At 26.1% G+C, this 27,371-nt stretch overlaps 2 protein-coding genes and 1 long non-coding RNA gene across 4 annotated transcripts; 2 read left to right on the top strand and 1 right to left on the bottom strand.

The window, feature by feature from the left end:
• Positions 1–3,461: 3,461 nt before the first annotated feature.
• On the top strand, positions 3,462–6,391 carry LOC130664718 (hybrid signal transduction histidine kinase I-like). The gene is made up of 3 exons (XM_057464790.1): positions 3,462–3,652; positions 4,030–4,225; positions 5,849–6,391. The coding sequence occupies exons 1-3, from the start codon at positions 3,635–3,637 to the stop codon at positions 6,259–6,261; spliced, it is 627 nt and encodes a 208-aa protein (XP_057320773.1). The 5' UTR covers positions 3,462–3,634; the 3' UTR covers positions 6,262–6,391.
• Positions 6,392–9,017: 2,626 nt separating this feature from the next.
• LOC130664717 (6-phosphofructo-2-kinase/fructose-2,6-bisphosphatase-like) lies at positions 9,018–25,482 on the bottom strand. 2 transcript variants are annotated; one of them, XM_057464788.1, is made up of 6 exons: positions 24,244–25,482; positions 17,731–17,892; positions 14,397–14,557; positions 13,805–14,188; positions 12,908–13,177; positions 9,018–9,967 (listed from the first exon to the last, which is right to left on the bottom strand). In XM_057464788.1, exons 1-6 carry the CDS (start codon positions 24,434–24,436, stop codon positions 9,539–9,541), a joined length of 1,599 nt encoding a protein of 532 aa, XP_057320771.1. In that variant the 5' UTR covers positions 24,437–25,482; the 3' UTR covers positions 9,018–9,538. The 2 variants fall into 2 exon arrangements, with proteins under 2 accessions (XP_057320771.1, XP_057320772.1); XM_057464789.1 differs by lacking the exon at positions 24,244–25,482 and adding an exon at positions 18,063–18,165 and having other exon boundaries at positions 9,019–9,967.
• On the top strand, positions 11,025–12,535 carry LOC130664719 (uncharacterized). The gene is made up of 3 exons (XR_008989451.1): positions 11,025–11,298; positions 12,101–12,217; positions 12,303–12,535. It is a non-coding gene; the product is annotated as an uncharacterized LOC130664719 (long non-coding RNA).
• Positions 25,483–27,371: the final 1,889 nt, after the last annotated feature.

Below are 27,371 nucleotides of genomic sequence, written 5' to 3'. Positions count from 1 at the left end.
AGCATGATAAAAAAAGTTGAAGAAATGGTTGATGGTCTTCCCCTTGCTGGTAGTATGATCAAACCAATTGTTGATCCTGTTCTAGATAAAGTTGATGATCTAGTGGGATAAAATATATTTGATTAATTACTTATCAATATCAATATTGGTCTTGTCCTTTTAATGGCTATCAATATTTATGTATTCAAAATTCAATATTTATCTATATATTTATCTTATTATTATTAATCAAATATTGTTATTACAATAATTGTTTCATCAGAGCATAAAAATGATTTGTTTCAACTTCATATTATTATTATTATTAATTTACTACCCGTATTACTGTAACTTATTTAATGGAGTCATGATTTGTTATTTATGTTATTCTTGCTTAATAAAAAAGTTATTGGAATTTCAAATATAATTTTGTTAATTTATTTCCTCATTTTTTTTTTATTATTGAAAAAATTGGTCGCTTTGTTGGGCTTAAAAATTTAAGACAATGATGAATTTTTGATAAATTATTTATAAATGTATGAAAATATATGATAAGATATCATGATTCAAAAAAATTATTTTTGGGCAGTAAGCAAAAGCTTTAGGGAAAAACGGAAAAATTGCAGAATATTAGACCCTTGGAAAACTGAGTTTAATATTTAGTATAGTAAAATTATCTTGAGGTAATTGACGAAGTCTTCAGCAAATTTCTTACGGAAGATTTGAACAAAACTTGGATAAGATGTAATCAATAAGTAGTTTTTACAAAGATTTCATTAAGTTTTACTAAAGATTTTTTTAAAAGACTTGGGGAAAGGGAGATCTGTAACTGCAGTCTGCAGAAATTTTTAAGCAAGACAGTTATAATAATAATGTTAGATAAGAACTGCAGTAATGTTTCAGCCACAAGATTTTTTTCCCGAATCGCTTGAAATTTAGACGCAGAATCTACGGCTTATGGAGAAATAGTAACGATCTGCAGGGATCAAGCAATTCTGCAACAAATCTGACCTTTGCGTCTTCCTTAAGTTTCTTTGCCGTCTTTCAACAGATTTACTTAAGATATCTTAAGAAATAGTCTTGCCTCAGACTTTTCTAAGACTGAAAATTATAAGAGTTATATACGCCCGGGTAAAAAAAAATTATATTTGACTATTTCGACTTGAATTTAAGTCAAATTTGAGTTTTTTGGCACATGGACTCTAAGTAGGCCAAGTGAGCCAAAACCAAGTCAAAATCAAAGGTTTCTATCATAAAATTTTAACTTACTTTCGGCTAATTTGAACTTAAGATATAAATTTATATAAGACGTCTACAAGAATACTACTAGGGAATAGTAAGTTTGGAAAATATAATTTATATTTTAAAAATTTATTTTATTTCATAAATATATGTTTTAATATTCTATACTATTGTTTGAAATAGGCGAGTTTGTTGATAATAACAAACAATGCCATCGTGTTTACTTTAAATTTATGTTGGTTAGTCATTTCAAATATATTATTATCGCTTTAAATTACGTGGTAACAATAATATCAAGTAAATATATCGCAAATAAAAATTTGTCGACTATATTAACATATATATATCGTATCTCTGATGGATGACTTAATTTTTTTTGGATAATAATAATAATAATAATAATAATAATAATAATAATAATAATAATAATAATAATAATAATAATAATAATAATAATAATAATAATAATAATAATAATAATAATAATAATAATAATAATAATAATAATAATAATAATAATAATAATAATAATAATAATAATAATAATAATAATAATAATAATAATAATAATAATAATAATAATAATAATAATAATAATAATAATAATAATAATAATAATAATAATAATAATAATAATAATAATAATAATAATAATAATAATAATAATAATAATAATAATAATAATAATAATAATAATAATAATAATAATAATAATAATAATAATAATAATAATAATAATAATAATAATAATAATAATAATAATAATAATAATAATAATAATAATAATAATAATAATAATAATAATAATAATAATAATAATAATAATAATAATAATAATAATAATAATAATAATAATAATAATAATAATAATAATAATAATAATAATAATAATAATAATAATAATAATAATAATAATAATAATAATAATAATAATAATAATAATAATAATAATAATAATAATAATAATAATAATAATAATAATAATAATAATAATAATAATAATAATAATAATAATAATAATAATAATAATAATAATAATAATAATAATAATAATAATAATAATAATAATAATAATAATAATAATAATAATAATAATAATAATAATAATAATAATAATAATAATAATAATAATAATAATAATAATAATAATAATAATAATAATAATAATAATAATAATAATAATAATAATAATAATAATAATAATAATAATAATAATAATAATAATAATAATAATAATAATAATAATAATAATAATAATAATAATAATAATAATAATAATAATAATAATAATAATAATAATAATAATAATAATAATAATAATAATAATAATAATAATAATAATAATAATAATAATAATAATAATAATAATAATAATAATAATAATAATAATAATAATAATAATAATAATAATAATAATAATAATAATAATAATAATAATAATAATAATAATAATAATAATAATAATAATAATAATAATAATAATAATAATAATAATAATAATAATAATAATAATAATAATAATAATAATAACAACAATGATTTAATTTCATCTTCTCCTTTAAATTGATTACTAAAAAAATAAAAGTAATTACAATAATAAAAAAAAAATCTGATTATATTTATTGAACATCACCCCTTTCTTTAATTATGAACAAATATATGTTTATAAAAATTATACCGTTGCTGTATTTTAAATTCCCGCTCATAATTATTTTAATTTTTTTTTAACATCCGACTACCCCAGAACTACCCTGATATTTTTTTTATTACAATTTATTTATTATTCCAAGTATTAATATCACAATGGCGCCCATTCTGTAGTTTTACTAAGGCTTCTATTCTTGAATATCATTTTGTCTTTCAAAAATTAATTATAAAAATTTTATGTGCAATGAAGCCAAAATCTTATTCGGCCCTAAAAAAATCCTAAATTCCAGTATCTCAATAATTAAACTGCAGCAATTTAGAAAATTTTTTTTTAAATTTGTCTTGATTACTTTACGTGTCTACCCTACTTTTGCTCAGTGTAAATAATTCATCGAATCGTTTCGACCGTTACCTACTTTAATACACACTCACACACGCACATGTTCACACACTTAAACCCTAAGGGTCAACGAAATATGCAGCTGTCGAGGGGGTTGTTGATCACACAAAGAGTGGGGGTTAAGGCACGCGCCACTTTCAGATATATCACCCCCATACTACATTTACTCTACACAGTATTAATATAACGGTTTGTTCTCCAACATATCGCGTCTAACTCGACCAAATAAAGTATTGAGTAAAAATAATTGTTAATTTATACTCCGTTTAATAATTTAATTAAAAATTTCTTTGTTGTCTAAATACTTTATCTATAAAGACAAAGAAAACTTGTATATATATTTTGTATTATTAAATAGTTGTCACAATGAAAAGATCATGCTCTGTAAGTACCATTAATATTTTTATTACTTTTCTCATACGGACTAATTAATTTTTGTTTTTTTTTAAGTCATGAAGTGTAAAAAAAATTTTTATTGTAAAAAAAAATTTTTGTCGTTTTTTTTTTAAATAATTCGTGGGTTTGATTGGAAAATTTTTTAATTTTGGAGGCACGATATAAAATTCAAAATGATGAAATTTTTTTTATGAAAGAATACAAATTTTTATCGCAAAATTATTTTTATTTTGGAAGAAATGAAAAAAATAAAAGTGCAGTGAATGGGATTCGAACCACGTACTTTAGAGTAGAGTTTCTCGATCTACTTTTCACTTAATTAAAATAATTGATTTTATTAATTAATTGTTTCGCTTTTTTTTTAGGCTCCATGTTTAGTAGAAGATGAAAAAATAAAAAAATTCAAAGGAAGTGACAGAAATGAAGAAAAAAATGGAGAACATGAGCAAGAACAAGAACCAAATACACGTGAATATTTACAGCTGGCACTAAAAAAAATTATTGAATTACAAAATTCGGTTAATGATGATACATATTTTAATGATAACACTAGTGAATTAGGTAATTTATTAATTCAATTTTCTATTGTATTTGAATTTTGTTGAAATATTTACGTTAAGTACGTGGGGTAAATTGATCTGTCTAAAATTTTAAACAGAAATGAACATATATATAAATAGGGGAGGTTAATTCGTGATAAAAGTGTAAGTCAATGCAATACCACACTGGGGCAAGTTGGCCGTCTTGAAAATATTTTCTGTAACTGCAAGCGAATTAATCAGCCGCAGCTAGCGATTATTTTTTTCCGCGTAGAGGATACGATAAGGAAAAAAAAATTTTGCGGAGGTATTTCGAATAGGAGCAAAATTACGGGCTACTCTATGAAAGTTTATAGGCAGCTTCATCAGCCACCATCTGCCTATACCTGTGGTTCAGAAAAAAATTTTACTAGAGACTTTTAAGAACTTTCAAATAGAGGACACTATAAGGAAATGAAAATGGTCATATTATGTAGAGTTATTTCCTATACTCTCTAAACATGAATTAGTGAAAATAAGTGAATATTCACTAATTCCAAGTGCAAACCGAACCACTAATTTCAAAAAGTGGTTCGGTTGGCACTCAGAATTAGTGAATATTCACTTATTTCACTTATTCATGTTTAGAGAGTAGGAGCAAAACTAAATCACCGCCACCAAAATTCGATAGAAAGTCGGGACTCGATTACTTATTATGATAAAAAAATATTTTTCCCAGGACTTTTTCGAATTTCTCCAGCTATACGGAAAGAAATTTCCAGTTGCTGCAACAGGAAAAAATCCTGTTGCTGCAGCAGGATTTTGTCCTGTTGCTCCTACTGGATTTTTCCTGTTGCTGTAACAGGATTTTTCCTGATACTGTAACATGAAAATCCTATTGCTGCAACATGACTGCCTCCTGTTGCAGCAACTGGAAATTTTTTTCCGTGTAGAGGACACTATGAGGAATGGAAATCGTTTATATCATGAGCAGGTATTCCCAATAGGAACAAAACTACATTACCTCCAAAGAAATTCTATAGGAAATCGATAGAAAATCGGGTCTCGATGGCTTAAAATAAAAATTTCTCAGGACTTTTTCAAGATTTCCAATTGGAGGACATTATAAGAAACTAAAAATGTTTATATTGTACAGAGGTGTTCCTAATAGCAGCAAAATTACACGCCATTTTCTATAAAAATACATAGACAGAGTCATCCTCATCTGGTTTATACGTCAAAAAAAAATTTTTCTTGTGACTTTTTGTCCCAGTACACGTTACAAAAAATCTTTAACTACAACAGACTATTGCCTACACCTGCTACCGTGTGAAACAAACAATCCAAAATTGTTAGTAATTAATAATCAACTTGTACCCTACTAATTACATTGACATCAATTTAGATCTACTGAGATTCATCGAGATCTTCTTCGATCGCAAATTATTTTTTATCAACCCCCAAGATCTCATTTAAATAAAAAAAAATTTGAATTCACAGTTCAATAATTTGCTTCTTTTCGCTTTGATCCACGTGGATCTATTCAGATCTATATAGATCTAAAAACGATCTACGGAGGTCTAAGTCAGAATCTCGGATTGAAATCTCCGCAAATTAAAATTATTATTTCTCTGATAAATAATAAAATTTTTTTTTATTTTTCAAGGGGATGATACAGATGAAAACGTGATGCGTGAAGTACTGACGAATGTATTCAAAGATTTACCAGGATCGTCAAAATCAATGGTATCCATAATCGAACGTGCGACAAAACCACAACCAAGTGAATTAAATCGTGTACGTGACAAAAGTATACAATTGTCTGGTTACGATACATGTAGACGAGTTACTGTTGACTTTATGCGTAATGTTGTAAAACATACACCCAAATACGTGACTAATAATGACAATATTACGGTTAATAACAGCAATAATCGTAATCGTAATGATAACACAATAAACACAAGACGCGAGACGTTGACAAGTGAATATGAGTTACGTCATCGTATGCTAAAGGGACTAGATCTGCATTTAGCTGTCAAGCAGCGGGATTACACGTTGAAATTAATGAGACTCTAGTTTTAATTGATATATTAATTAACACATATTTGTGACAGACCTAGTCAGCATTTTTGTACTTAAAAATTATCTAGTCAAATGGAAATTTTTTTTCTAGTCTTTTGTATGGAGTAAATACTTTTAAATAAAATAATATTTAATTTACAAGTTAATTTTTTTATTTTATACAATTATTTAATTATTAATGATAACAATGCCGCAATTTTTATTTATTTATATGCAAAACATTTTGTAAACTAAATTTTGATATTTAAACTCTTCTGAAATCGTTGAACACAAAATGGTCAGCAGAAGATTTTTATTATTACGTGGGGCAAAATGGTTCTTGGTAACCCGTTCAGTTTTACGGCGGGTTGAGGAAATTAGGGCGAAAGAATCTAAATTACAACTAGCGGGTCAAACTTTGTATCCTTACGGTTGAAAAATAGCCTCGATGACTTGTCGTCTTTACAAATTCATATAAATAATTAATTTTAAATTCAAAATAATAATATTATTTATTCATTGCCGTAAGATGGACGGCGGCGACTTGAAGGTCTAACTAAAGTACAAACTTTAAATAATTTATGTTGGTAATTCGTCAGTAGTTTTATCACTCGGGAAATATTATTACGACTCGAAAGGATGTGAGTAGATGCATAGGGATAAGTTACTATCCGCCTTGGGTTGTTACCGAGTTAATGCAGCCAAGTTCACTACATTGTTGTGGCTCCGATCGTATTAATAGAAAGATAGTCTGAGGCAGAGTACGTCAAGGCGGCCTCACTGATGAATCCGCTGGCGTACTCGGGACTAAACTATCACCTATGGCACTTTATACATATGACTTAAGTATTGATGGTTGACTTGAGAATCAATTAATCCATTGACGTTCTATGTCACATTGTGCATCTTGACAATTTAAAACTTTTTAATCGGATAATAATTAAAGAAAATCTATATAAAAATATCAACTAAACGCATTAACTCAGATGTTAAATCATTTTTACGTCTTACATCCCGCAGTTTGTTATCTTGTAATCAAAAAAGTATCGTCAATCCGCGGTTACATACTCGCTGACAAAATTTATCCAGCGATATGTACAATACTGGATAGTTGCTTATCAGAAATAGGTGGAGCCCCAAATTCATATGCAATGCGAATACTTAAATAAAAATATGCGGCAACTCATTTTTTTGTTGAATAACCCCATTTGTTTGGGAAGATATTTTGGTTGACCAATCCTTGTTCTAGAAGCGGAAAACAGTGAATACTCAAGCGGGGTGCATAAATTGCTTCTCTGTATCCAAAGATAAGGCAACGTGATTGTGCTCAATTACTTATTTTTTTATCGAGTCCCGAGTCGAAATTTGAATCGTCAGTCGGACGTAATGAACCTTGGAATCGTCATCTAGGTATTCAATGTTAAAAAAGATAGACAAAATTAATTTCCTTCGGCTTTTCCGTGGGGGGTTTTAGTGGGTTGATTGATAAGAAACATATCCGATTTACAAATTTGAACTTTGGCACATACATTCCCAACAATCTTACAGATTCCCCACCTGCGGTATTTTTTTCGAAAACTAACTCCGAGGGCGGTTTCAGTGAAGTAAACTATTAAAATACTCTCGTTTTTTTTTATTATTTGAATCAGTTTTTGATAAATTTACCGATGGTAAGAAATTCGTTAGATTGTTGGGAATATTTATGCCAAATTTCAAGTTTATAAGCCAAATAATGAAAAAACGAGAGTATTTAGATCTCGACCTCACTGAAACTCCTCTCAGAGTTAGATTTCGGAAAAAATACCGCAGGTGGGGAATCTGTAAGATTGTTGGGAATGTTTGTGCCAAAGTTCAAATTTGTAAATCGGATATGTTTCTTTATCAATCAACCCACTAAAACCCCCCACGGAAAAGCCGAAGGAAATTAATTTTGTCTATCTTTTTTAACATTGAATATCTAGATGACGATTCCAACGTTCATTGCGTCTGACTGACGATTCAAATTTCGACTCGGGCGTCCATTCATTAGAAGATGTTAGAAAAAGTGTAAAATTTCCCATAAAGAAATAATTTATTCACTGGATTATTTTTAATTTTTATTTTTATTAAAAAAAACATTATTTTATATATTTTGAAATACTCATTACATATACATATTTTCTTAATAATAATCGCTTAATTATCTACTTCTAAGAGACACATTTTTTATATTTTTAATTGATAAATAAAATAAAACAACAATAATCTAGTAAAAAAAAAAAAAATTATTAAAAATTAATTTTTGAATTTTTCAACTGCTTTTTTTTGTTATTTAGTACAGTATAATATTTTAGAAATATTGTTAATTATGTGCTGTTTTATTTAACAATCTATTGGCTGCTAGAAAAATATATCACTAATTACGATTATTACATTACTTAATTAATACACTACTTGAACATTTTGAATATATATATATATTATATATATAAAATTTTTATTTTCTGAAAAAAGAAATTTTTTTTTATTCTTATTTTTATATGAGAGTATTACTGTCATTAATCAATAATTAATATAATTAATAATTAAAAGTAATTTACTGAGAGTTTAATATTTAAAATGCATAAATTATAAAATTTAAATAAAAATAAATAATTATGCAAAACAATTTTTTTTTAATTCAATTCATTAATTGGCACAATGAAAAAAATTTTAATAATTAAGGGGACTAATAATTTTTCAAATTTTTTTTTAATGAGTAATTATAATTTTTTTTTTAAAACAATCACCTATAATAGAAGAATATATATATAATATATATGAAAAAAAATTTTTTCACTTAAAATGTCAGCCCCCTTTTAAATCATGACCTATTAAAATTTCTAAGTACTCATACTTTTAAAATTTATAATTTAAAAATAGTGAAATATGATGACACTCAAATTAGCCATTAATAATTTTTGGACTTTTTTTAGAAGATAAATTATAAAAAAAAATATTTTAAAAAATTGCACCCATAGTTTTTTTAATTTTCTACACATGCATATTTTTAGTTTTTTTTTTTTTTTTAATTGATTTGTTAAAAATAAAAATCAAAAAGTTTTTTTGTCTTCGAACTTTAGGACCATAAAATAGTAACCAAAAAAAGTTAATTATTAAGAAAAAATAATTATTAGTACTCATGATTTTGTTATTTTTTTAATAACAAAGTCGAAGAAGAAGAAAAAGAAGAAGAAGAAGCAGATGAGGAAGTAGTTAACAAAGAAGAAGAAGAAGAAGTCGAAGAAGAAGACTCCTTCTTGTTCATTTCGGCTCAGTGTTGTTGTACAAGAGTCGGACCATTACCAGGATTTCTCCATGGATCTGGTAGATCAAGATGCGCTGGTACTGTCAACAATGCGTCATTAGCTGTACGATTAGCATTGCAATTAATAGGTTTGTTTCTCGTTGTATTGACGCATTCAATAGGTAATTTTATAAATTCAATGCGATAATTGAAACCGCAGCTCGATACGCGAATTATTGTGTGCAAGGGTACTTCCATGTATGGCAGCTCCTCTGGTTTTTTGTCCATGAAGTAACCAATCAAACACCGCAGTACCGCTTGGTGGGATATCACAAGAATATTATTTGACTGCTGCAGCTCTGCTATCACAGGTTCAACTCGTTGCATTATGTCGACGTAACTTTCACCCCATGGATAACGATAGCGTAATTTGTCTTGGTCTCGCCATGCAAACTCCTAAAAAAAACACATCTATTATTTTTTTTTTGCCCTCGTCCATTTCGCTGCTCGCCAATTAAATTTTTTTCACACTTTTCAAAGTTACGGTACAAAAATTAAAATTACAGCTAAACTATTACAGATACGACTAAAATGTACATGAACAATTTTGTAGATAATTAAATTTTCTACAAAAAATGTGTCATAAAATTTTTACGTATGTCTATTTATTTCACTGTAATTACAAATTAAAGTAAAAAACGTAAAGTTTTATTTATTGGAGTTTTTAAATTTATTTGTTCTTATTTATTTGCTCTGTAACTTTGAAACTATCAGAGATACGTTAATAGGTATAAGGAACAATTTTGTAGATCATTAAATTTCCTACAAAAAATGTCTCAAAAAATTTTTACGTATGTCTATTTATTTCACTGTAATTACAAATTAAAATAAAAAAAGTAAATTTTAATATTTTGGAGTTTTTAAATTTACTTGTTCTTGTTTATTTGCTCTGTAACTTTGAAACTATCAGAGATACGTTAATGAGTATAAGGAACAATTTTGTAGATATTTAAATTTTCTACAAAAAATGTGTCGTGAAATTTTTACGTATGTCTATTTATTTCACTGTAATTACAAATTAAAGTAAAAAAAGTAAAGTTTTATTTATTGGAGTTTTTAAATTTATTTGTTCTTATTTATTTGCTCTGTAACTTTGAAACTATCAGAGATACGTTAATAAGTATAAGGAACAATTTTGTAGATAATTAAATTTCCTATAAATTTTGTTTGAAAAATTTTTTTGTAAAAATGATAGTTTTGGTTAAAATCGAATTTTAAAATAAAAATTACTTTTTCTTCTCGATTATTTAATTTTTTATTTTTTAATAAATTATATATATATAAGTAATTGTATAAAAAATTGTTTTATTGATTATTGTTAATTACTAAATCATGAATTGTAAATCCTGAGTACTGAATAACTGCGTTATTAATATTAAAATTTTGTTCTATTGCGTCAAAAATATATGACTAATTATTTTTATGTTATTTAATTAATCTGTGACGTCGATACACTATCAATTTACGGAGCACGTAATAAATATTTGCTGTAGTATATATGATTCATTATTATGATTAATAAGTACGATGTTATGGGATTATCGTCTGGTAGCAGATAGACAATGAAGTAATGATGAAATTTGTTTGATAATAAATGAAATCTTGATAACGAAAAAAAATTCGGTATAAATAGGCAGGAAAAAAAATAAATTTATTGAGTCAAATAAACGTCAGTTTGTCTGAGTGAACTTGTAAGTCTACCGGTGATTTAAGTGAAGAAAATTGAGGTGAGAATTTTATTAAATTTTATTTTACTGAAGTTTTGAGTCATTGTTTAAAATTATTTAGTATATGAAAAAAAAAAATGATCAAAGTACGGCCTTTAATTGTAATTTTAAAGCCCGCGTAGAATTTAATGACATTTACCATAAAAAATAAAAAAATTATTTTAATGGATTTATTGTTATTTTTTAGGGCCTCAAAATATTTTTACCTTAGTGATGACACATATGTTGTATTTTTTTGTAGATCATTAAATTAAAAACGTTTCAACAAATATTTAAATTATTTAGTTACTATTATTTTATTCAAAAATCCCTAAAACTTTATAAATTTAGAATTTATCAATTTGTTCCTTCAGAGCTTTTTTGTAGCCCGTGTAATTATCAAAAAAATTGTCGTTTTATTTTTTTATGTAACTTAAAAATTTGAGCTGTCGTGAGTGATTTCAGATAAATTTTTTAAAAAAATAAACTTTCACTCTCCGTAACTAAAAAACTGTCTGACATAAAAATTTTACTCCCAGAGCTTTTTTGTAGATAATTAAATGCCCTTTAACGCTGTATGATTGACAAGGCCACAAGATAATTATTTTATTATAAAAAATAACAATAAACGATAAAAAAATATTTATTTCTGTATTTTAAATGGCAAATGTCATTAAATTTTCAGCGGGATTTTAAAATTATAATTAAGGGCTTCAATGATTTTTTTCAGCGGATTCTAGATAATTTTTAACACCAAGTCTGATAAAAAATATTTTTGCAAAATGACAGTCTAATTTATATTTTCTTTTTATTTTAATTTCAGTATTCAAAAATGTCCAAGTTGATGATTATTTTAGTCGTTCTTTGTGTGATTGTCGCTGTAATTATGCCGCAAATTGTCGATGGAGCACAAGGAAAATGCAAAGGACCCGGTTTATCAGTAATTATCATTTAAAATTTGAACCGTTTGCAATTATAATTATTACTTAATCTAATTAATTAATTAATTATGAATTTTATTATAGTGTATGTCTAATTGGGAATGCTGTTCAAAACACTGTGCTAAAGTTACTGGGAAAGCTTTTGCTAAACCATTCAAATCTATTTGTCGTTAACAAAATTACAATTACAATAATCTACAGTTTATGTACCCAGCGATGCAATAAATAGATTTTATCTAAAAATCACAAATTTCTTTTCCTACAATTTCTTTTAAACTGTCAAATTTTTTTATTTGAATACTCGGCGGTTTAAATTTTATAAAATTGTACTTCATATTATTAATAAACTGAAATTACTATTTATAAAAAGTATGGGGCAAGTTGGTCAAACCGGACAGAGTGGCGAATTTAAAATTTTTAGTTTTAGGGCCATTTTACCTCAGAGTTCAGTTTTTTTATAAATAAATTTAAATAAAAATTTGAAAAAAAAAAAATTTATTATTGAAAATTTGAAATTGGCCACAATGTCTAGCCTGGCCAACTTGCCCCATTGTTTTTCTGTCAGCTGTAATCAGTTTAAAAAAAGGATATTATTTTTGTTTCAAAAATAATGTGTCATTTTAACCCGCTTCTAAAAAAGTTGAAATTAAAAAACGAAGTGTAGTATAGTATAAAAATTTATTTCTTACTTGAGGATAATGCTCTTGCATTTCTTCATAAGAAAGTCCCTCACACACACCAGCGTCTAGTTCATTTAGTGCAGCGACATGTTCCTGTGGTGCTTCAATTCCACGTGCCGTTGCTATTGTTCTTCTAAGACGGCTTGTTAGTACACGTAGATCTGGTATATGCATTGAATTTATCCTTGTAGCCAATGCTTGAGCATAACGCTCGCCACGTGAGCTTAGTACTGCATCACCTCCGATTTTACCTATTACGTTATACTCACTTTCTCCGTGCTGGAATTATATATAAATTTCAAATAATTGTTAATCCAAAAAAAAAAAAAATCGTTTCCAATTTTTGAAATTCTTCACGGAAAAAAATCACAGTAGCAGCTACCTACTTTTTTCGTAGCAGCTACCGACTTTCTTCGTAGCAGCTACCGACTATTTTGGTAAAAGCTACCGACTATTTTATTAGCAGCTACTAATTATTTTTCGGTCATAGTTACCGATTATTTCAGTAGCAGCTACGCACTATTTTAGTAGCAGCTACCGAATATTGTGGTAACAGCTACAGAATATTTTGGTAGCAGCTACTAATTATTTTTCAGTCATAGCTACCGATTGTTTTGGTAGCAGCTACGCACTATTTTAGTAGCAGCTACCGAATATTGTGGTAACAGCTACAGAATATTTTGGTAGCAGCTATTAATTATTTTTCGGTCACAGCTACCGATTATTTCAGTAGCAGCTACGCGCTATTTCGGTAGCAGCTACCAAATACAAATCGGTAGCTGGTACTGATAATTTTTTCCGTGTACTTAAAAATTATTTTGTGACAATGTTGAGATTAATTTTAAGAAATTAAAGACAAAATATAAAAATTGACAATTTAATAACAATAATAAATTAATAGCTTACACGTGAAAAATATAATGTATGTGGTTTAGTAGTGACACTACCGAGATAACCCAATACACTAGTCTCAATATGTCCAGTTACTTTGTGAGCCTTGATGTCCATAGTGACAGTATCGATAGTAACCCGTGGATAATTTTTTTCATCCATCGGTTCCCAAGTCCGGACGTAATGGTCAATTTTTAATTTAAGATCTTCTACTGCGGCGAAAGGTTCCATGCCCGCGTAGTCCAAACTGTGACGAATAACCTCCTGATAGTTACGTTCCAGAGCCGCAGGGTCGTCACAAACGCACTCGACGAAGAGGATCCGGTAGCCCAGTTGCACCGTGAAGTAGTCGAATACCTCGCGTCGTTGGTCCTTAGTCACCAGGCAACCGTCCAGGATCTTAATTTTTTTATGGACAAAAAAATAAACAAAACTCGTCTTTTAAAAAGTCTATTGACTTTTTAAAATCTTAAGATTTGCGTCTTTTTTTTCTTATTTCATATGTGAACAATTTTCTTCATTTTCTTTTTATTTTTTTTAATGATTATTGTTATTATAAGAATTTAATAAGATAATTATTAATGTTCACATATGGTTAAGTGCTTACAGCTACGGAGTTCCCAGATGAGAGCCAACCAGCGCAGTCGTGCATTGCGTCGCGTGTTGCCAACTGTCGCAGTGCTGAATTCGCTGCGTGGTCCGCTCGAAAAAATTCATGGGTTCCATATAATTCCAATTTTTTACGACGGTAATCACTAACTCGCATTACTGGAAATTAAATATATATATTTTTTAAAGTAACATTTTCATATATTTATAATTATTTAAAGTAAATTAAACTCGAATATTAACCCTGATTGCCAGAGTTTCTGATCCGCAGTTGGTATTCATTAATTTGCGACCAACTTGACGACAACTTTAGCTTTTGTAACTGTCGGTTACAGGTTACCGCCAACTTTCTCAGAAAGTTGGCGCCAGCGAGCAGCTACAAGCCGAACGCAGATTTCTGAGAAAATTGAAGGCAACTTTCCGTCGACTTATGAAATTGCCACCAACTTTCTCAGAAAGTTGCCATCAACTTATGGGCATGCCAATTTTTGCGGTCAACTTGGCTACAAGTTGCGGCAATAATTTGACGTCAGGTTACCGCTAACTTGGCTATCAGGGAAGTTACACATGAAATTACAGCCGACATATTATCAGCAAATCTGTTTTATCGCCTGCAAGTAAGAACTCTTTTACCGGCAGTAAGTAAATTTACTTTACCGGTAGTACATAAGTCTAGTAGACCCACCGGTGGCGCAGTTTTTCGTTATATAATTTTTTTTCAGAAAATTTGTGCCTCGAATAAAAATTTATTTACAGAAAATTTTCAAATATTAGAACTTTGTTTCAAGTAAACAAAATTTAACTGTCTGAGGGAACTAAACCCATGAGAAATAAATTGTTTTTTTTTTTTTTTTTGAATAATTTTTCGAAGTGAACTATTGGACCCGCGAAAAAAAAATTAATTTTATGTAAAAAAAGGCTACAAGTTAAAAAAAAATGAATGAAGAGTTCTTTTTAAAAAGTGTATTATTTAAATAAATTATTCTCACTAGACTTTGATGCATTGGTATAATTATTTAAATACCGAAGTATCTAAATATCTTTATGTTAAAACCTGATCTTTGCCAATTTAATATGACGCAATCAATCTATCTCAAGTGATCGAGGTCAATACACCGATAAAGACCAACATGAATAAAATACTCGTTTTAGTCACATATGTATTTAAATCCGTATTAATATTCATTTATCTTTCAACCGAAAGCAATTACCGTTGACATCAAGCTATAAATATATATTGTGTATTAATAAAATAGATGCTTTGTTTATAATTGTTAAGATAAGCGATAATAATAACTATAGATCCACGCAGTAAAAAATAATAATCATAATATTTGTTAGGGATTGCAAGTACGGAGATATAAATATTTAAGTGTTACACAGAAAAAAAGGATTTCTTGGCGCAAAAAATTTTTTCTTGTTCTAAGAAAATTTTTACTTGACCCAAGAATTTTTTTGTATTATAAAGTGAAAACAAAACTTTTCTTAGGGTAAGATAAAATTTTCTTGGAACAAGAAAAAAATTTTTTAGGCGAGAAAAAAATTCTTGAGCCAAGAAAAATTTTTTTCTTCAATTCATAATACAAAATATTTCTTGCGCCAAGAAATTTTTTTTTTCTGTGTAGAGATCAAAGCGTTGTAATTTAAAAAAATAAAATATTTAATTCAGTTACAGCAGATTCGATCCAATGTACATGTTGGACTGTAAAGTTATTTACCATAGGGCAGTTAATGCGAACTATTTTTTTCAGAGATAATCAGCCCGAAAAAATCCGCTTAGATTATTCTATTAATGTTGCGTTTATTTATACGGATTATGGGCACTTTGTCACTTGAATATTAATACTGTGTAAGTACACCCGGTGGTAAAATTAAAGTGATTATTGAACTCGGGTGTTAAATTTCATTGTTCAAAGCACTTTTAATGTAAGCTTTTAAAATAAAACTAACGAGCAAACTTTTTATTTATATCTAGAAACTTTTATAAATATCAGATCGTACATTAGCTTATATATTTATTTATAAAATCAGTCGGCCAGTGAAATATAGTTAGTATGAAATAATAAAATAATATATATTTTTTTAATGCATTAAAATTTATAAAATAAATATATTACAAGTGTTCACGGGAAAAAAAATTAGGCGCTGCAACAGGACAAAATTCTGTTGTAGCAACAGGATTTTCATGTTACATGGGTACTTGAGAAAATACCTAGTTTTCGAGGACTCAAAGACGCTAAATCTTTTTTTTTTTAAGATATTCAAAGTAAATAGAAGAAATTTTCAGTTACCGTTGAAAAAAAAAATTTTTCATTTCTGCGGGCAAAGTGGGGTACCCCCTAAAAAAGGTAAAAAAAAAAATTTCTGGATTTTAATCGAATTTGATTAAGTTGAATTTTTTTGTAAGTAATTTACATGAAAAAAATTATATTTTACATGATTATTGGATACAAAAGAAGAAAAAAATTTTTAATAGTTTTTATCATAAAACAAACGTCATTAATATTTTTCAACTGACAATTGATTTTTGAAAAAGTTTACCAAAAAAAATTCAAAGTAACGGTTAATTATATTTACAGAAGTGATTTTGGAATGTTTAAAAACCATTTAAAATATAAAATTTGTTTTTATCAAATTTTGGGGGTACCCAGTTTTGCCTATTCTGCCCCCCTTTGCCCCCCTTCCCCTATAGTAAAATTTTAAAATTAAAAAAAAAATTCAGTTTAGAAAAAATTCAAATTGTGAAAAAAATTCAAATTTTGAAAAAAAAAAATGTAATTTCAACAGTGGAATTTTTTTCCGAACTTAATTTTTTTTCAAATTTTGAAATTTTACTATACTGACAAAAAAAATTGGTATATGAAAATTGTTCCTTATTTTATTGATTTCACGAAAAATCCTGTTGCTGCAACAGGATTTTGTCCCGTACGTTGTAAGAGCAAAGTTGCTCTCACAGGATGTGTCCTGTTGCAGTGCCTATTTTTTTTCCGTGTTGGTAGTGAGAAAAATTTATTATTTTGTTTATTTTATTATTACTATTTAATTATTTTATTAGAAAATTAACCGCAATAAATATCAAATTACCGTTGATAATAACTATCTATTTATTATAATAAATATAAAATATAAAAATGCAAAATTTATTTATGTCACTTTTAATATTTATAATTAAAATAATAATTAATTAGACAATTTCAGTGTCATAATAAAAAAAAGTTAAATAATAGTTTAAATGCCACTTAAATTTATCCGTCAGTTCGAGTCTCTGTTTATTGCATCATTTAATTTTTTACTGTGCATACATACGTATAAATTATATAAATAAATATTACCTTTAGCAGACTCGCCATTCCAATTGAGTCGTCGAGCAAGACTTTGTGCAACTTGTGTTCTTCCTCGTGCAGGTAAACCGGAAGTTGCGATAACAACACCCACGAATTTTCTCGGTGATTTTATAATACCTTGTACTCTTGTTGATGACTCTTGAGTCGATTCTAAAATTAATAAGCAAAAAAAAAAATGTAAAATCATTTATCAATCAACTCATAAATTCTTTGATTATTATCAGATAATAATCAATAATTCAAATTTAAATGAATTATTATCATTCACTTTAATATTTTTCTGTCAATATTAATTTTAAAAAAAATTAAATTATTGTTACCAATAATACACATAACTAATAATACTAAATGTTTAAATTAAATACACAAATTTTCCTACGACTTAACTACTTAGACACTCACCAGAGCACTGAATAAATATTTGGTGTACATTAATATATATATGTATCTTATATACTATTTTCAGACATTGACGTTATCTTAGCTGCTGTATTCTATACAAAATTAGCGGAAAATTTGGTGAAATAAAATATATATATATATATATATATATATATATATTATTTTTATGTACAATGCACATCTTTGTGTTATTTTGTAAATAATTACATTTCTTATTTATAAACCAACAACATTTGCGCGTTATTACTTTGCCTGATTCAAAAATTTGCTTATGTGCAGTTTTGGTTTTTTATTATTTTTCCTTATTATTTATTTTTGTTTCTGCAATTCCATTAAAAAAATAAAATAAATAATAATGCAATGGACACGTGAATGTAAAAATAAATTATTTATGATAAATTGTTTTGTGAATGAATATGAATATGAATCAGTAAAAAGTCTGTTGATATGCAAAAAATTAACGTCACTTAGAATTTTTTTTTTTTTTCAAAGTCGTTAGGAAAAATTTTGAGATTTATTTGTAAATTAGTAACATTAATATAATTTTTATGAATAATTTATAATGATTGATTTATATTTGAGGATGATGGTTAATGTATAGAATGGGCGCCATTGTGGCATTAATATAGAAAATGTAAAATTATTAAAAATTTGGAAAATCCAAAAGTGCACGCCTCGAACGCTCATGTTATGTTTTTTTTTAAAAGTTAAATTTCGAATAAAATTGAATATCCCGCTCTTTTTCCATAGAAATTTCCATGGTAAATATACGGTAATAAAAGTAAAAAAAAAAAAAAATAAGGAGAACATTCCTAATGAAAAATGGCGACAGTGTGTGTTTGTTTACATGTAAGATTGCCGGTTTTAACCGTTATGATTTATTTTTAAAAAAACTAGAAGGCCTACAGTAGTGATTTTCGAAAGGAACCTTCTTTGCTTAATTCTGAAAATTGTGAAAAAAAAATTAAGTAGTTTCGTCAAGTCGTTCTCGAGATATCCGTACCACGCCGTTTTTTTGAACCACAGACTAATGGACGTCCACGATAAATTTTTTTTAATGAACTTTTTTTTATATTAATACATATTGGACAAATTAAAAAAAGTATTAGGATTATTTATTAGTGTTTCAGCTTTATATTGATGTGCTTTTCATAATGTGTAAGAGTAATAGAAAAAAAATATATGCACTTTAATGAGTGGAATTCGTGTGACCTTGACAGGTCGGTTATAAAGCACAACCTCTCCGCTTCGCTTCCGAGGCGTGCAATAATTATGATATAAAAATATATGAATGATATTGAAAATTAGATTTATCTCAATTTATTTGTCCGTTTGTGTTAACTAATGTAAGACGAGATAATAAGTTGTGTCATATGTCAGTAATTTAATTAAATTCAAATGTTAGCCGAAAATGGGAGTGTTGGTAAGATTATAGAATGGGCGCCATTGTGTTATTATTTGAAATATTAAAACTGAATGGTAGTAAAAATATACTAGGGTAGTTCTGGGCCAGTCGGGTGCTAAAAGAATAAAAACGATTGTGAGCGCGAATTTTAAAATAAAAATTTAATTGCAAAAATTAAATTTTTTTAAAAAATTTGTTTGTTTATCATTTTTAAAAAGGTGATGCCGAATAAATAATTGTAGATACGTCCAGAGTGAGGGATAAGAAGTTCAATGCCGAAATAATTTATCAATCGGTTGATAATTTAATTTAAACTAGTCGCGCTCGAAAAAAGGTTCCGAAAATTGGGCGCCAGGTTTGTTTTTTTATCCCCGCTAGGGCACATAAATGTCTCTGATATCTATACTATTTGTAATTAAGCCTTTTCATTTTCACACATTAATTTCGAGATTCTGCGCAATTGAAGTAGGAGAAGGGGGGTAAAAGGGGTAAGATAGACAAAACGAGGTACCTCCGGAATTTTCTAAAAAGAAATTTTATATTTTAAATGGTTCTTAAACATTCCAAAATCACTTTTGTAAATATAATTGAGCGTTATTCTGAATTTTTTTTGTTAAACTTTTTCAAAAATCAATTGTCAGTTACAAAATATTAATGAATTTTGTTTTATGATAAAAACTATTAAAAATTTGTTTTTCTTCTTTTGTATCCAATAATCATGCAAAATATAATTTTTTTTTCATGTAAATTACTTACAAAAAAATTTAACTTAATCAAATTCATTCAAAATTCAGAATTTTTTTTTTTACCCCATTTTGCCTGCAAAAATGAAAAAATTTTTTTTTTAACGGTAACTAAAAATTTTTCCTATTTACTTTGAAAATCATTAAAAAAAAAAAAGATTACGTATTTGAGTCCTCGAAAACTTGGTATTTCATCAAGTACCCCGTTTTGCCCCTCCCGCCCCTATTCAAAAATAATTGATCTAACTTGCTTAGAAAAAAATTCATAAATCGTTAGTATTGTTCTGATAGCAACCCATGCTCGCAACTCCTACCTCACTATATATTATACGTCCTTATTCTTTATACACGGAAAGAAAATTATGGGAAGTTTTGCTATGCATTATGGGAATGGTTCTCATAATGTTATGGGAACCATCCCTATAATATCATAAAATTTTTTTTTTGCACAATAGTGTAGAAATTTCCCAAAATTTGAATTTTCTTGAATGTTTTTTGCTGATAAAAAATTCTTGTTAAAAATTTTAATGTTTTTTTGCCAAATACGATTTTTTTTTTGAATGTTTGAATTTTTGTTTTTATGTTTAATAATATTTCTGTGTGTGATTACCAGACTTCTTTAAAATAATTTTTTCATGATAATATGGGAACCATTCCCATAATATTATAGGAATGGTTCCCATAATATTATGGGAATAGTTCCCATACTATTATAGGAACCATTCCCATAATGTTATGGGAATGGTTCCTATAATTTATGGGAATGGTTCCTATAAATTATAGGAACCATTCCCATAAATTATAGGAATGATTCCCATAATATTATGGAAAGTATTCCTATAAATTATAGGAACCATTCCTATAATTATAGGAATCATTCTTATAGTGTTATGGGTATCATTCCCATAATTATAAGAACTATTCCTATAATTATGGGAAACATTCCTATAATTATAGGAACCGCTACCATAATTTATGGTCGTAATTCCTACGATGGTATAGGAAAAAATTTTACAAAATTATGGGAACCGCTGCTATAATTTTCTTTCCGTGTACATTTAAATCAACTACAATATTTTTCAAATTATCATTAAAAATTCAAGAATTGATTACACAATTAAAACAAATTATTTTTTCTCACTCACTTTCACAAAGTGCGACACTTTTTTTTTTTTAATTTATTAATAGATTATTCTTATCATGAACATTATGATTAGTAAATATGATAATAAACATCATCAGACACGAGATTATCTATTGAAGTTAAAAAAAGTATTATTAGTATCATATTTACAGTAACTGAAAACATCGATTTTATTTATTGTTAATTTACAAAGCTGATAAAATGGAATTCCAGTGTTTATTAATATTTTCAATAATAATTTATCAATTAATGATAAATGATAACGAAATAAAAATTTATGTATTAAAAAAAAACCGATTGATTATTAGTCGATATGACTAAAGAAAATGAATAATTAATAATAAAATACAAAAGCAATTTAAATACTAGTATCACGTTATTCCTGTTGAGTCAAATATGTCTACGCTGTCATTAATAAATGAATAGGAAGTAAAATTACTTTATGTACGTCTATGAATTTAAATCACACAATGATCCAGCTTATATTTGTGCTAAGACATTTCCAAACTTTAAATTAATTGATAATTGTCTAGCTTTATATATATCTATAATTTATCTCAATAATTTGAATCATTGAAATTAATAGATTGTCATATACTCATATATTTTAACTAACAATTTGATAGACCAAAATTACGTCGTTTAATTTTATCTGTCATTATTTTTAAGTAGTGAATTTATAGACATTTATATAGAATACTATATTTTATACCCGTATGAAAATAACATATATGGTCAAAATATATGATAAATATCAGGAAATATATGTGGCGAATTTAACTATATTTTCTGATATATTTTTTTTATATTAAAAAATATAATACTCATCATATACAAGTCCGTATATATTTAGCATATATAATACATATAGGTCAGTCATATACAAAAAATGTATTTTTATCAGATATGAAAATATATATTCTTTTCATATACGAAAACTATATTTTTATCATACATCAAAATATGTATTTCTATCATATACGAAAAATATATTCTGATCATATATAAAACATATATTTTGTATTGTGTATGGAAAAAAAAAGTTTCTTATTCGTATGACCAACTCCAATTAAATTAGATCTAAATTTTAATATACTCTTTAAATTGCAGTGAAAATTTTCAAAATTAGTTAATTTGATGCGAATATATATACCCATATACCTATACATACACCGAATAAAATATATGCTTAAATATAACAAAGAAAATATATGGTGCCATATATAATATAAATTATATGCTACCATATATTTCATTTCATATAAAAATTTTATATTTTTTGAATATAAAAGGAAATATATCAATACAATATATTATAAGGTAAATGTAAATGTATATATAGCTTAATATAAAAAACATATAAGACATATATTTACTACTGTATATAATTTTATATTAAATCGGCGAAAATCTCTATATGATTTTTTATAATATACAATACAATATATCATATTTTTTTTGTTGCAAACATATATGATTTTGTATATTTTAACCATATATTGTTTTTTCATACGGGTATACATTTGTATAGAATACAATTTTTTTTTTTTAAGTACATGAATAAAAATAATAATTATTTAATAAACTTTTGGTTATATATGAATCAAAAAAAGATAAATTGTATGATTGGCCAAAACAAAGGGCTCTTGGAAACCTGTTCCTCACGACCGGTTACAAAGTAAACTTATAAATAAAAAATAATAAGACCTTGAATTTCGCGTTTTTTTATTTATATTTCTATCAATAAATTGCGAATAAATTTTCTTATTACCGTTATAATTGTAAACTATGGGTATTTATCTAACGAGAGTACTTGTTACTTATAGATTACATACTTTTTTGTTTTGTTTTTTTTGTAGGAAATAATATTAACCAATAGAAGTGTAATAGCAATCGTTAAATAGATTAATGAAAGGTCACGCCTTGTTGACGGCAGAATTTATTTATTGTTTTTTTGTCTTTTCTCATTAATATTTATCACTCGATAACAAACCGCAGTGATATATTTTATACTAAAAAAAAATAGATAGTTACTTTTTTTTGTATTTCGAAATTTGTACTTTTTTTTTTAACTGGGATAGAGTTAAATTATATTTTACTGCGGGGTGAAGTGAAATAAAAAAATGTCTACATGTATTGAGAGGACAAAAAAATTTTGAATTTTTTATTTTCGCTTTAATCCGCCACAAATTTAGTGAGGAAAAAAAAATTCTCATGGAATTTGAGAGATCATAAGAGTTTTGAAAAATTTTTAAGTATTCAATATTTTTTTTTTCATTGCGGTAAATGTTACTCAATAAAAAATTAAAGTTTATTAAAAATTTAACTTCAAAATAAAAATTTTTAAAGGTCATTCAATAATTTCGAAATTTTTTGAGTGAAAAAAGTTCTTAAATGACATTAAGAAATTTGAATCTTGAGTTAAAATTTTTAAAAGACAATTTATATATAAATATATACCTGAGAAAAAATCATTTTCTAAAATTTCATAGAAAGTTTCAAAAAGTTTAAAGAAATTGTATAAAATTCTGTCATATTTTATATAATTTTATAAAATTGTATGAAATTTCATGAAATTCGAATCCATATTTTTAAAAATTCTACAAATTTTTATAGAACCCCAAAAATTTTTGTAGTTTTGTTAAATTTCATGGAAATTTCTGAAATTTCTGTGGTTGTGTAAAATTTCAAGTTTTTTAAAATTTTATAAAATTTCAATTCAGTGCTAATGATAATGTTTTATGCGTGTATATAAAATTTATGAATTAAACCCTGTCATAAAAAAATAAAAAAAAAATTTTTTTTACCTGGACGTTTATCTTCAGTACATGGAGCCATTTCTAATTTGTTATTATTGCTCTTATTAATAATAAACTCTTCGTTTATTTTATTAGCAGCTTCTTGCAATAATCCCACTTGTAATGCTAGTCTTCTTACAGCAAGACAATAGCCAAGTACGGGACCAGCAAGAAGATCTAAACAAGCAGCAACCCAGGGCATTACATCAACGCACTTAACACTTTTTTTAAAATTATTTTATTTATTTATACAAAAATAAAATTATCATAAATTTAAATCCGTTAAAAATTTAAGTCAACGAAATCAATATTATTATTATTATTTTTATTTTATTTATTACCAATAATAAATTATGAAAAAATAAAATAAAAAAAAAGGTATAAAAAAAATTTTTTAAGTCAAATTATAAAAATACTCAATTAGAATAACAACAAAAAATATTGGCGTTTAAGTGCCTTATTAAACCATGTGCTAAAGCTCTTCAGAAAAATGGTCACTGCTTGTGTGTCTTATTATTGACAACAAGTCCTCCCTCATTCCAATTTGTCTTATCCTCACTTCCGGAGCCAGTTTGTGATTTTTAATTACGTGATTAATTTAACAAAACTTCAAATCAACCAAATGGCAGATAATTTATTTATTTATTTTATTACTTAGTCTCAAATTTTTTTTTTTAATTGATTACGTAACGATGCGATTACATAGTCGGTTATTATTTTATAAAATTAATTTCAATTATAATCTTATTAAATTAATTAATTTATTTAATTATTTGTTATTGGATTTTAAAAAATTTCAAGTTTCTTGTGATTGTAGAAAGCGAAAATATGTAAAGATTTTTTTTTTTATTTATTTTGAACACCCGAGACCAGTAGTGACCTCTAGAAACTCCGATGTCTTTGTCCCAAATTCAGAGCGTCTTCGTAGAAAAACGACTCGAATAATTCGTGGAAATATTCCACACACGACTTAAACTCACGCACTAATGAGTCATATGGTTTTTATTTTTTTTTTAAATTTATATTAAACTTTTAATTAATCAATTGACTAATTATGTTTTTAAAATTTGTATTTTAATCAACTGAAAATTTACATAAGACCTTAAATTAATTAATTAAAGGCTTTTTATTTTATTTGAAGGTCACTGAATTGATTGATGGCTTTTATTTATGTTTATGTTTTTTTTATTAAAGGGCTATGTTTTTATTAATGTTTTGATCAAGAGAACACGTAAAACGTACTAACGCGGTTCTTGCTCAACACACGGTTTTAGTATCGACCGTGTTTCGTATCCCCACCATGAATTTAATAGTTGACGAAAGACGAAATGGAAACGAGACGACATATGTATTTTTTAACTTGCGCACTATTAGCTTGGGTGTGCTTTGTATACAAATAAATCAGCTGTTTGTAAAAATAGGCCTTTTGTTATTATTTTATTTTTTAATTTAATATCAAAACAATAACAACATTAATGATAAAAAAAAATTTTATCACTCACTTTTTAATTTTAAATGATAGTATCTTGAAATCTATCAAAGATACGTCAAAAATGAATCAATAGTTTTTTGTAGAAAATTTAATTTCCTATAAAATTGGTCTTGTAAGTTTTTTTTTATCTGTGATAGTTTAACTAGAATTTTAAATTTTTAACATAAAAAATTTTGTGTTAAATTTTTTAAATTCATTTTTCTTAATTACTTTAAATTTAAATTGTGACTTAAATATCAGAGATACGTCAAAAATTTATATGAACAAATTTGTAGATAATAAAATTTTCTATAAAATGTGTCTGGGTAAATTTTTTGTAAACCCAATAGTTTGGAAGTTAAGGGAACTTGAAAAGAAAAACAATTAAAATTTTTGAAATTCAAAAATTTTTCCCGCTCAAAATTAAAAATAAAGAGGCTTTGAAAGTTCTCCGCGGTTGATATCTAGAAAATTCAATTAAATTCTTAAGGTAATTTTTCTACGTCTATATACATTAGTATATAAATATTAGAAAGGAAAGTAAAAATATAAATAAATATATATATATACTGTAGCATTTTAAATAAAATAGACTTGACATTTCCCCTTCTGTCTTATCCTTGATGCAAAGTCCAATAAAATCTATACCCATAATCGTTTATTAAAGCTGCTAAATATATCAATTACACATAGAAAAAAAAAGAAGATTAATTAAATTGAAGATACAATTACATTTATTATCACCAATAAAAAAAATTAAGTGATTACAAAAAATGGGAGTGTCTGTCCCCATTTGTAATGATAATATAATCGAGTGTATGAACTTGGTTGTGAAATAATCAAATTAAGTGATAATAATTGATGACGTTTTATAAAAAAATATTCAACTGAATAGACAAAATAAATATTTAAAAAAAAACATTGTCATATCAATCGATATACACTAATCTTTTAAGTCCAGATTAATTATCGTATTTATTTATTTTTAATTTATGATCACTGATATAATTATTAAAATTTAAATAATCGTATAAATATGTAAATATTAAACAAATGGTAAGAAGATAATTGTCATCTGTCTTTTTTATATTTATTGAGGGTTACAAAACACGAGACCTTGATAATGTTTGTCTCGCAATAAATAAAAAGTTTTATTTCGTTTTTTTTTTTTATTATCTTTTATCATAAACTACTGATTAGACTTGTCATTATTTGTACATCGATCAATTTATTTTTAAAGATTATTCACTTTTAATCGGTATGAGTACTGGGGCTTTTGAGCCACGTGTCTGTTGACGGAACGCTACTTAAAATTACCAATAATTAGAGGCTTAAAAACTTCATTTTATGTCACAAATTTAACGATCAATTTTTTTTAAATCAATGCAATTCACTTACATTGTAAAAAATCAGGAGTGATTGCGGATTTCATTTAAATCCAAATTCACTTCGTCACTCGGAGTTCCGGGGTTTAAAAGAGAATTCACTTTGCTTACGGAGTAAGTTTTTTCGGAAGTGATTTAAATTTTATTTCAATTAAAATTAACTCCCTTTCGGAGTGAATTTCATCCGAAGGGAATTAAATAAATAAACACTCATCCGTTCCGCATTCACCTCGGATTTAATCCGCTTTAATTCTGAAAATTTTCTACAGTGTACACAGAAA

Source organism: Microplitis mediator, chromosome 3, assembly GCF_029852145.1.
Source record: "Microplitis mediator isolate UGA2020A chromosome 3, iyMicMedi2.1, whole genome shotgun sequence".
In the NCBI taxonomy this organism is placed as follows: Eukaryota; Metazoa; Arthropoda; class Insecta; order Hymenoptera; family Braconidae; genus Microplitis; species Microplitis mediator.
The sequence above is the reverse complement of the archived record's forward strand: the minus strand, read 5'-3'. Positions and strand labels throughout refer to the sequence as shown.

What these genes read in the sequence shown, in the direction of transcription:
- LOC130664718 (XM_057464790.1), top strand. An exon ending in TGATAACACTAGTGAATTAG is followed by an intron (nt 4,226 to 5,848) that starts GTAATTTATTAA and finishes TTATTTTTCAAG; the next exon opens with GGGATGATACAGATGAAAAC.
- LOC130664717 (XM_057464788.1), bottom strand. Translation starts at nt 24,436, where the DNA reads ATGCCCTGGGTTGCTGCTTGTTTAGATCTTCTTGCTGGTCCCGTACTT. An exon ending in TACTGAAGATAAACGTCCAG is followed by an intron (nt 17,893 to 24,243) that starts GTAAAAAAAATT and finishes TATTAATTTTAG; the next exon opens with AATCGACTCAAGAGTCATCA. An exon ending in TGCAAGAGCATTATCCTCAA is followed by an intron (nt 9,968 to 12,907) that starts GTAAGAAATAAA and finishes TGTTTTTTTTAG; the next exon opens with GAGTTTGCATGGCGAGACCA.